General features: G+C 53.7%; 1 protein-coding gene across 5 annotated transcripts in view; it reads left to right on the forward strand.

Annotated features, from left to right (window-relative positions):
- The window catches only part of KCNAB2 (potassium voltage-gated channel subfamily A regulatory beta subunit 2), a 98,074-nt gene that overhangs the window by 68,004 nt on the left and 18,317 nt on the right, over positions 1-11,753 (forward strand). For all 5 annotated transcript variants that reach the window (XM_007453279.1, XM_007453280.1, XM_007453276.1 and 2 more), the window contains 2 exons: positions 5,394-5,437; positions 6,238-6,275. In XM_007453279.1, coding sequence (XP_007453341.1) covers positions 5,394-5,437; positions 6,238-6,275 — 82 coding nt within the window. The remainder of the gene's footprint in view (positions 1-5,393; positions 5,438-6,237; positions 6,276-11,753) is intronic.

Below are 11,753 nucleotides of genomic sequence, written 5' to 3' on the forward strand. Positions count from 1 at the left end.
GTGTGTGTGCATCTCTCCGTGCATGCGTCTGTGTGTGCACCTGTGTGTGCGCATCTCTCCGTGTGTGCACCTGTGTGTGTGCACATGTCCGTGTGTGCATCTGTGTGTGTGTGCACCTGTGAGTGTGCATCTCTCCGTGTGTGCATCTGTGTGTGCGCATCTCTGTGTGCATCTGTGTGTGCGCATCTCTCCGTGTGTGCGTCTGTGTGTGTGCATCTGTGTGTGCGCATCTCTCCGTGTGTGCATCTGTGTGTGTGCATCTCTCCATGTGTGCACCTGTGTGTGCACATCTCTGTGTGTGTGCGTTTGTGTGTGTCTGTGAGCACACATCTATGTGTGCACCTGTGTGTGCACATCTCTCTGTGTGCGCATCTCCGTGTGTGCACCTGTGAGTGTGCATCCCTCCGTGTGTGCATTTGTGTGTACACCTGTGTGTGTGTGCACCTCTCCATTCATGCGTCTGTGTGTGCACCTGTGTGTGTGCATCTCTCCATGTGTGCATCTGTGTGTGCACCTGTGTGTGAGTGCGCATCTCTGTGTGTTTGTCTCCGTGTGTGCACCTGTGTGTGTGTGCGTCTCCGTGTGTGCACGTGTGTGTGTGCGCATCTCCACTTGTGCGTCTGTGTGTGCACCTGTGTGTGCGCGCGCATCTCCGTGTGTGTACCTGTGTGTGTGCATCTCCATGTGTGCGTCTGTGTGTGCACCTGTGTGTGAGTGCATGCATGTGAATGTGTGTGTGTGTGGCACATATGGAGGCAGGGAGGGCAAGACAGGCAGTAAAGGGAGGTGGTCGTTGGGCCAGAGGGTTTGCAGTCTGAGGAAGTGGGCTCAGATTCCAGCCCCAGCTCCTCCACAGTGGGGGACCCCCGCCTGTCCTTACACATGGCAGGGCCTGGGGAGCTTTTCTTGGCAGCGGCAGGAGGAAGGTGGGTTCATTTCCCTGTAGGATTTGTAATCTCATATCAGCTGAAACGGGAGCCAGAATCCAAACCACTGGATCCCCTTGCTGAGCATGAGGTGCCTGCCTTGGGGTAGCTGTCTCATGGGGTTGCTCCATAATGACTATCCCAGAGCCACAGCCAGGGTGCATGCAGGCAGGAGCTGCAGGGGACCTGATCCAGATCTGCCCCAATTCTGACCACCTCCTTCAGAAGCTAGCCCTTCACAGTGACGCTGAAGGTGTGTGGCCTGCACCAGGGTGCCACATTCTTGCCAGGGGCGCTCAGTGCGGGGGAAGGGGTACACCAAGCCCCGTGAGCAAGGAGAGGGACCAGCATTTAATCCTGAGGGTCTGGCCCCAGGGCCTGGACTTCTCAGCCCCACGTTACACCAATAAGCACCCCTGGGACCCTGCAGCTGCCAGCTACAATCTGATAGCAAAGACCCGGAAGTCCAGGCCTGTCCTTAGGGAGCCTGGAGCCTGGGGGCTGAAAACAGACAATCCCCCGCAGGGTGACAACCAACCAGAAAATGCCCTGGCAACCCTGTCCATCAAGTCAGCTCATCAAGACCCAGTTGCTTTCCATCACCTGATCATATTTTTGTCCTCCACCCAGATGGCTGAAGTTAAAGGCCCTGAACAGCTATTTTTACAGGATTTGTAATTGCCCGGAGTCTGAGGTGCAGTGTTTAGGGGTGCAGCGCGTCAGGGGGCTATGTGATGGGCGTCAACTGTCTTCCTCCAGCAAAGGTTAAATCCCTGAGTCCTCATTAGCCATTTTTCCAGACCCCAGGAGGGACATGAGGCAAATTAATAAAGACTAACATTATTGGGGTTGAGAGATTTAGCCAACTATTTTATCATGATGTCAGGTTTTAATTAGGGGAGGAAAAGCTATAGGAAATGATCTTCGCGTGTTGAAAGTTTCAAGTGGCAGCGTGTCACCAGCCCTGGTCCACCCGCGGCTGTGATCTGCTGAGCTCTGCCCCCCCCCCCCCCCCCCCCCTGCCGTCTTCCACCTTTCTGGAGCCTTTCAGCAGAGTGGATGACATCTCATGATCCTCCAACAATCTGTGTGTTTCCTGTCCCTCATCAGTATGGAGCCGGCCCCTATCACTCCTTCTGCTCCTTGCACTCCAAGTCAGGACATCACAGGGACATGACTGCTGAGAGCAGAGGCCGGTTCCCACGGTGACCATCCACCCCAGGGTGGCAGCACGCATTGCTTCTCTCCAGGCCTCAGGGGGGTGAGGGGGAGCAGCCGAGAGGCCCCCCCCCCCCCCCCCGCCCCGCACTGAGCTGCCGTATTTCTAAAGCTCCTAGCCCTGAGATCCCTGTCCCTTCTCGTTCCTTCTCCCGAGGCCTGGCAGCGGATGGCAGAACTAATACCATCATTTTAACATGGAAACAACTTGAGCGGGTTAATTGCAGCATCGCTGGGTGTCCTAGTTTTGCTAAATTATTCCTGTGGGTGGTGGGTGGAGCTGCAGCTGCATCGCCAAACACTCTACGTCCGTCCGAGGAAACTCGGAGCCCCTTCTGGTGTGCGAGGGATGTCACCTCTCCTCAGGCACAGGCACAGGTGGGCTCAGCCTGCTGTCCTGCGTCCTCACCTGTCTGCTGCTAAAGCCGCCCATCCCCTGAACACACAGCACGTGCCAGCGCTTGGTTCCACTGTGATAAAGGGCAGTTGCAGGAGGACATGCCTAGAACTTGACCTTCAACAGAGCCTCGTCGGGAAATTGTTCCCCCACCATCACGCACGGGGGTGGGGGGTGGGGGTGGTTTTGCAGAGGCCGGGGCTCAGCCTCCCTTCCGGCACCGGATTTATCTAGACCACGTACCCAGGCCTTCGAATGCCTGGGCGTTGCAAACAAGGTTCTGAAGGTTTTTGTGTCTGTGAGCATTTCCAGGCAAGGAGTGTCTCAAAGGGGTCTGTGACCCCAAAATTGTTAAGACCACTGATTTCAATTTTTAGTCCTTTTTGCCCCATTACCAGACTGCTCATAAGCAACGTTCTAATTTCTCACCACAAGCATTTTCTAGCCAGTGTGAGAAAATTTACCTAATCTGCTAAATGGAGCTGGCCTGATGCAGGCTCTATTGGTGATGCCATTGTGCTTTTCTTTCTTTCTTTTTTAATTCCTTTTGAATTCCAATTTCCTTAAACACAAGAATACACAAGTTTACTCTCTGCTTAGCAAGCGACATAAATCCAAGCGTGGTTTAAACTTTATAAGAAAACTTTTGAAGAATGTGTCTGACTACTCGGCCCTTGAATTTCATGCATATTTTGTATTTGAAAATCTCTCATAGCAAATCTGAAGGTAGATCAAGAATATTCTAAGTATTTTTTCCCCAGTTTTTTATTTTTGAGATATAATTGACCCATAACCTTGTGTAAGTTTGAGGTACAACATAATGGGTTGATACATTTACCTATTGTGAAACGATCACCCCAGTCAGTTTAGTTAACATCCATCACCTCACATAGTTACAAATCGTGCCTCTTTCTAGGGTCACAAACCAAGTGTCTCTGGGTCGGAATACGCAAGCAATGCTGAGGGCACTAGTAGATTATTTCACTGATTTGTGGGGGAAAAAAAACAAGGGGAAACTTCAGTTCCCTTTTTAACACGGTAACATTTAAAGCCTGTTGGATTTGTCCGTTGTTTCTCGTTTAAGGAAAAGGCTGCTGTCCCCCGTTCTGTGCTCTCTGTGACCCTGTGCCCCAGGCACATGTGTTATCCCATTTCATCCTCATGGCCACCCCCTGAGAGAGGCAGCATCTCGAGCCCATTCTACAGATGAGCCCACCGAGGCATCAGGCAGTTACATGACATGCCCAGGGGCAGGCATACAGCCTGGAAGGTCAAAGCAGAATTTGAACTCCAGCTTCACAGCCTCTGCTTGTAGCCACTGCCGATCTGCTCCCCTCCCCGAAAAAGAAACCAGCTGTGATTATGTCCTCAGGGAAAAATCCCAGCATTCCCTGTAGGAACAGTGGGCCGATGGCTGGGCTGGTTTTAATGGGAAATTTAACAAGAAAGCTGGGCCATTTAGAACTACTTTAAATTTGGTGACAGGCTGTTATCAAACCGCTTACAAGTTTATTCTATCCACCCCCGACCAACGACCACCTGTAATGTGGGCAGGGTCCAGGGATCTTGTAACCAGGGAAACCCAGGCTGCAGAAGGTCATAGTGGGCCCATGTCAGAGAAGGGCAGGTCCCGCTCAGCCCCACACCTGCTTCCCAGGGGCCACATAGGGTAGAAAAACAGGACACAGCATCCACTGAAGTTAGAAATGCCGGACGGCCCTCGGGAAGGAGGCTGGGGTTCACCCACTGCATCTCTCACAGCTCTCTGGCTTCCCACTGCCTAGAAGGGTATCGCACCCCGGGCTGGTCCCAGGACCGGGATGCCAGCAGTGGGATCTCATGAGGGAAGTGGACTCCCGCTCTGCCGCTCGTCAACCTCACCATCTGGGCAGCTCCCATTAAGGGCCGGGAATGCAGGAGCATGTTCTCAGAGCCTGGGTGAAATCGCAGCTCCAGTGTGCTCTTCTGTAAAATGGGAATATCAGGAAAAGAGGAGCACCTGCCCGACAGAGCTGTCGGGGGATCAGTGACACCCGACGTGTCGCTGCCCTGCAGGCTCCCAGGCAGCCTGTGCAAGATGGACAGGCCAGGACGGACCGGCATCCCAGCCCTCAGCAGGACACTGCTGCCCTCCATGACCCGCTAAGGACATTAATGACAGCCTGCAGCTCACCCACGTGGACCCCAGGATGCGCCCCATCTGGCAGGCGCCTCAGGGGGCCTGTGATGGAGCCCTGGACAGTCTGTGCAGCTGTGGCCACTGGGTCTGATCAGGACGTGTGCTGCCAGGGGATCTTGGCTCTCGCCCTCCTGAGCGTCCCTGGCTGGGGGTCAGGCCTGCTCTGGGCACCAGTGCCCTTCAACAGGGCTCTCATCTGCCCCCACTCCCTCCTGCAGAGAGACAGGGCCCAGGGCCGTGTGGCCCAGGTGATGTGGGACTAACTTCTCCTCCAGTCCTCGGAGAGACGGAGTAAAGATACACAAAACCACAGACGCGACACTAAGGAAATGGAAAGAGAAGCTTCTTACAAGAGGACACCCTGCGTTCGGGGCCACAAGGCCTGCGCCAATTTTGTTTCAGCCCATGAAATAAGATGGGGTCCATTCCATGTTTTCTCCCCGAGGTGGCTCCTGGGGCCCTGCCGTGGCCACAGCGTGGCCTGTCCCAGCGACGTGGCTCTACCCTGGCTGGCCCTTTTTCCCCCAGGGTAGGCTAGCAGCAGGCCTCTCTCCAAAGGACCCCTTGCCTTCAGAGCCTCAAAAGAGGTGGGTGGGCAGTTCGGGAGGCTGGGCAGTAGAAACAATGGTTTCTGCCCTGGCCGCTGAGAACTCACGCCACGTTTGTTTTCCAGGAACCTGGGCAAGTCCGGCCTCCGGGTCTCCTGCCTGGGGCTCGGTGAGTGTGGGGTCCTCTTGGTCCAGTGGTGCGCAAGGAAGCGGGGGTGGCAGGAAGGCCGGGGGTGGCGGAGGGAGCTGCACCCAGAGCCAGGATTGCGGGGGGGAGGGAAGATGCTCGGTTGCCATGGTAACCAAGAGGCAGTTGGGGAGGGGCCTATGAGAGGGAGGAGGGCAGAGATGCAGCCTTAGCAGGGGAAGTAAGGGGAGTACCAGGGCCCTCAGCACACACAGCCCACTGCCCAGCAGCAGAAAATCAGGGAAGCACCCTGCCCCTGGGGAACCAGCATCTCCTTGCCTTACGTGACAGAGTCCCTCATGAGGGGCAGTCAGATTTTGCCCTTTTTCTTCTTTTGCCAGATATGAGCTCTGTTCCCAGATCACGCTGTCTCTCCGCCTCCACGGTGCACACGTACACACACGCACACACACACCACCCAGCAAGTGCTAGGGCATGGCTGTCAGCCCTGCACATCTTCAGGGAGACAGCCCTGGTACCGCTGCCCACGGCATGTCCCTGGAATAGGAGCTGCAGCGGCTTGAGCGCCAATGAGCATGTCAAAGCCCTGCAGTCAGCTGCCTGCTCTGGGCACTTACTATCCCCTTGGTTCCTTGGCTCCAAGAGAAGGATTCATGCCCCAAAGGCCAGGTGTCCACGCATGCCAAGCACACGCTCCCGCAGAGCAGCGTGGCAGCCTGTGGCTGCCCCACTGTGCCCTGCAGCCCGAGGTCCAAGCGCCCTGGGGAGAACTGAGCTTCCCGGGGCCATTCTCTGACCTGAGACTGTATCTCTCCTATCAGGAACATGGGTGACCTTCGGAGGCCAGATCACGGACGAGGTAAGATGGGGCTCCCTCATTCCCCCAGGCCCCGGGGAGGGCCGCCCATGCCCAGGCACGTGGTAAATTATGCGAAGTGCACCAGGTAGTCAGTGCTCAGGGCAGCAGCCTTGGCTCCCCTCCTACTGTTTCTCCAGGGTGCCCTGGGGGACAACAGGAAGGGTGAGCACCGTAGTGGCGCCAACACCCAGCAGCTGGGTGCACTGGGGCTTCAGCAAGTCCCTTAAAGTCCCAGAAATCAGGTTCCTCGCCTGCATAACACCTATCTCACGGTTAGCCAGAGGAATTCAGGGGGAGCACATTTTCCAAATCATCAAGCCCGATGCAGTTCTTTGCCACTCCTACAGAGGATGCGCACGTGAATTTGAAACATCAATAAATATCTGTTGAGGTCATTTAGAATGCAGACCCTGGAAATTTTGCTGCAAACCAAAGACCGAGTGGCTGAACGTTTGACCAAGCTCCTAACTGCGCATGCCCCATAGCCATCGTGAATGGGATGCACTGCCATGGGATGTACTTGCTGGGGCTTCTCTCTCCACAACTGGGATTCAGTGCAGCCAGTGTCTGTCCTGGAGAAGACAGTGTTCCCAGCCCGGTGTGCACTTCTGGGCAGGGAGTGAATATCGTGGAGTGGGAACAGTGGTTTTGCTCAGAGAGCTCTGAACCTCTGCACAAGAAGCTGTCTTCATGTCTGCTCTACTTGCTACTGGAAAGATTGCATTTAAGCATGAATAAGTGAGTTCACTTGAGACCTTGTAACTGTCATTGCTCAGTTGTTTTTCAAAGGGAAAGCTTGGCTTCCATCGAAATCTACATGCATTTAATTTGCATTCTTGTTCCTTTTTCTTTCATGACAGTAGCTGTTATAGAACTATTTGCCCTGGCTTTAAGGTTCTGGGGGCTATCTCAGGTAAAGTCAGGAGTTTTTAAGATGCAAGGAATTGTTTCACCTTCAGCCACCAGATTGGTTCCAAGCACTTAGAAGGTTGGAGCCCCGGAGCCCACGTGGTCTACCCCAAATAAGTGTGTGGTGTCTAATTCGCCTGTTACCCTTTCGATGTGGAAGAATTCTGTGGAGGATGTGACTTCATTTCCTAATGGCATTAGCTATGCTGTGTGCATTGTCCTTGTGGGAAAGATACAGAGAAGTGGCCGGATGGTAACCGTCCAATTAGGTGACTTTTTCACCAACAGATCCATTACACCCAAAGAGTATTGATTAATGATCCAATGGCAGCCACAGCTGGCTCCGGCCTTCACCGTGGCTCCATCAGGGACATGGTGACATGTATGAAAATGATGGAAGTCGTTTCCAGATGACACAAAGCTGGGAGGACAGTGGATACAATACATGACGGATTCAGGGTTCTAAAAGGTCCTGGCGGGTGAAAATGATGAGTGAAAGAGCCAGCGGAATTTTCCTATTAAACCCTACAGTTAGTGTCCCAAACAATCAACACATCAAGTCTGAGGGGCCCACCTCTCCGCGGTTCAGAGGAAGAATGCCTGGACTTTATTCTTTAGCTGGCTGCCTGGTCTGCACCAGTGCGGTTGGCGCCACAGGAAGCAAGGACCCTCCTGGGCTGCAGAGAAACACGTGTGCTGCCCAAGCCCAGAGCGGCGCAGGCTGGGACCCCGCTCCGGCTGGGTGACCCCACCTGGAACACTGTGTTCCTTGCAAACTTCATGTCCAAAGGAAAGCGTTTGGCATGCCACAGAATCCAGACACAAAGTCCTGTTTTTAGAGTTACCTCCTGTGTGCAGGATGCCACACCCAGATGCCAGAGAGACACAGAAACAAGGAACTGGTGGGTTTACTATGGCAAAGTGGCGTTCCCCGGCAGGACTCAGGAAATGTCAGTAAGTGATGGCCTGGGGGCCAAATCTGGTCCCCAGCCTGTTTTTTTGTTTTGTTTTGTTTTTGTTTTTTCTTTCTTCTTAAATATATGAAATGTAAAATTTGCCATTTTAACCACTTTTCTTGTGGTTAAAATAAGCATAACATAAAATGTACCATGTTAACCATTTTTTAAATATACAGTTCAGCGGCATGAAGCACATTAACTTTGCTGTGCAACCATCACCACAGTGTATTTCCAGCATTTTCCTTCACCCCAAACAGAAACTCTGTACCCATTAAGCAATAACTCCCCAGCCCCAGGTAACCTCTTATCCACTCTCTGCCTCTATGAATTCCACAGCCCGTTTTTGTAAATAAAGTTTTATTGGCAGGCAGCCACGCCAGTTCGTTTACATATGGTCTGTGGCTGCTTTCATGCTATGAGGCAGAGTGGAGTAGTTGCCACAGAGACCATCCGCAAAGCCTAAAATATTTACCCTCTGGCCCTTTACAGAAAAGGGTTGCCATCCCCAGTCCTATGGGGTCACAGCAGCATCTGCAAATATCTGTGGGTTGTCGTCCCAGGGAGGGAGGCTTCTGTGGGCTGGGCAGGGACACGGGGAGCAGACGGTGTTAGTAAACCTCAGATCACGTGGCCAAGTACCAGAGCTGCCCCGGACAGAATCAGGTTTCCAAACTCTAGTTCAGTGCCCTTTCTGTGACCTCACACAGCTGCTCAGGTGGAAAACTCCCCCTCGGGCTTGTGTTCCCAGCAGCCTGGGCAATAAGAATTCAGTAAGAATAGTAGCTAAACTTTACATTTATCATGGCTCTCAATCCTCTGTCAGCCCAAGGAGGTAGGTGTTTTATTATCCATTCCGTGGAAGCAGAGCCTCAAGACTGAGCAGGTGCCCAAGGTCACATCTGGGGAGGGATGAAGAGGGGTCCTACCTGGGCTCCGTGCCTCAGAGCCTACAACCAGCTCACAGCTCCGGGGAACCGTGCGGGGGCAGGATGGCCTCCCTGTCCCTGGGTGGGGGTGACAGGAGGTGGCCCACATGTCCTCTGAGGTTCCTTCTGCCTCCAGCCTCCGGGACTCTTGACATTGGAAATAACTGAAAAGTCACCAAATAGAAACTCCATTACCTAATACAGGATGCACCCACAGAGCAGAAGTCTTTAGAAGTCATGTTTTGATGACTGACAAGGGGACAGAACCATGACGAGAGAGCACGGAAAACAGCAGAGACAGCCGTGTGTATGTCAGAGTTGCAGTGTCGCAGGGAAAAAGCATATAGTCACATAGAAAAACCTGGAAGAGGAATTACACCCAAATCATAGCTGTGTCCAAAAATCAGAAAATCTGAAAATTCCCAGATTCCCCAATTCTCTTTCTGTCCCTAGTCACCCAGGCACTGTCCTGGGTGTACTTAGGATTGTGTTCACATCTTTCTTTCTTCCTCCATTCAGCTCATGCCGGCTGAGCACCCGCTGAGCTCCAGGTCCCTGCCCTCGGGCTGCTCTCTGTCTGGAGAGGGGGACAGATCACAGATCATAAGCACATCTTATCTCTGAAGGTTAAACATACACTGGAGAGTGCATTCCTTTCCTGTGGCTGTTGAAACAAATTACCACCAGCTGTGTGCTTTAGAACAGCAGACATTTATTCTCTCACGGTTCTCGAGGCCAGATGTCCAAAATCAGTATCACTGGGCTGAAATTAAGGTGTCAGCAGGGCCGCTTCCAGTGGAGGCTCCAGGGGAGGATCCTTCCTGCCTCTTCCAGTGTCTGGGGGCTGTCTGCAGTCCTTGGCTCGTGGCCGCATCACCCCAGCCTCTGCCTCTGTGGTCACGTCCCTGTCCCCTGTCAGTGTCAAATCTCCCACCACCTCCCTCTTGTAAGGACACCTGTGGTGGCATTTAGGGCCCACTTAGCTCATCCAGGAGAATCTCCTTTAATTTAATCAAACCTCCAAAGTCCCTTTTTCTACCTAAGATAACATTCACAGGTTCCAGGGACCTGATATCTTTGGGGAACCACTATTTAGTCAACCACAGAGAATAGGAAAACAGAGAAAGAAGGACTGCGGTGTTGGCTCCAGGTTTACACAGGACGATCCAGGAAGGCGGGGGTGAGGGAGTGAGCCACCTGGTGATCCAGAGAAACAGCGTTCCAGCCCAAGGGGATAGGTGTGTGCCCACCTGCGTGAGGCCATGATGGGAGGGGTATCAAGAGATGGGGTCAGAGGTGAGGGAGCAGATATGGTGGGGACTTTGGCTTTGACCCTTCGTGGCATAGAAGCCACTGGAGGAGTTTTTTTTTTTTTTTTTAGGCGGTGCGCGGGCCTCTCACTGTTGTGGCCTCTCCCATTGCGGAGCAAAGGCTCCGGACGCGCAGGCTCAGCAGCCATGGCTCACGGACCTAGGCGCTCCGTGGCATGTGGGATCTTCCCGGACCGGGGCACGAACCCGTGTCCCCTGCATGGGCAGGCGGACTCTCAACCACTGTGCCACCAGGGAAGCCCACACTGGAGGATTTTAGCAAAGAGGAAGGTTGCCCTGACTTAGGCCTTACTAGGCTCAGTCTGGCTGCTGCACTGCGTATGGCCGGTGGAGGTGCTTCTCAGACTGTAACGTGTGCACGAGTCCCTGGAGATCTGCTGGAAATGCAGATTCTGATGAGGCAGGTCTGGGGCAGAGCCTGGGATTCTGCATCTCTGATGCTGATGCTGCTGGTCTGTGGACCACAGTCTGCCTAGCAGGGGTGGCAGGGGCACAGACAGAGGCAGAGAGAGTTATGGGGCTACCGCAAAAACTCAGCCAAGGGATGCTCCAGTTTGGACCAGATGGGCCCTGTTGGAGGTAGGCAGGAGCGGTCAGATTCCAGATCCGTTTGCAAGTGGGAGCTGATAGGACTGGCTAAAGGTTTTGATCCTGGATTGAGAGAAAGCCAAGTGGAGGGTGGCCAGGTGTTTGACCTGAGCACAGGACGGGCAAGACCACAGGTGCAGCAGGTACAGCAGGCTGCGCTCCTCGTCACACACCAGCCCTACTGCCTGCCATGCCCCCTGCTCCACCTGCCCTCCTTCTGCCTGCCTGGCAAACTCCTAACCACCCTTCAAAACCCAGCCCCATAAACTCTGCCACATTACACCACAGATGAAGCTTGAGGGCATCTAAGTCAGCCAGTCACAGAAGGACAAAGACTATGATCCCCGCCATGTGAGGCACTTAGAGGAGCCAGAATCACAGAGAGTGAAAGTAGGAGGGTGGGGGCCAGGGGCCGGGGGGAGGGGAGGGGGAGTTCGTGTTTAGTGGGGACGGAATTTCAGTTTGGGATGATGAAAAAGTTCTGGAGATGGATGGTGGGGATGGTTGCACAGCAGTGTGAATCTACTTAACGATGTTGAAGTGTACACTTGAAAATGGTTAGAGGACTTCCCTGGCGGTCCAGCGATTGAGGCTGGGCACTTCCACTTCAGGGGGCATGCGGCCCATCCCTGGTCGGGGAACTAAGATGCTGAGTGGCGCAGCAAAAAGAAAAAAAAAAAGGTTAAAATGGTAAATTTTGGGCTTCCCTGGTGGCGCAGTGGTTGAGTGTCCGCCTGCCGATGCAGGGGACACGGGTTCGTGCCC

This window comes from Lipotes vexillifer, unplaced genomic scaffold (genome assembly GCF_000442215.2).
Source record: "Lipotes vexillifer unplaced genomic scaffold, Lipotes_vexillifer_v1.1 scaffold575, whole genome shotgun sequence".
NCBI classification, from domain to species: Eukaryota; Metazoa; Chordata; class Mammalia; order Artiodactyla; family Lipotidae; genus Lipotes; species Lipotes vexillifer.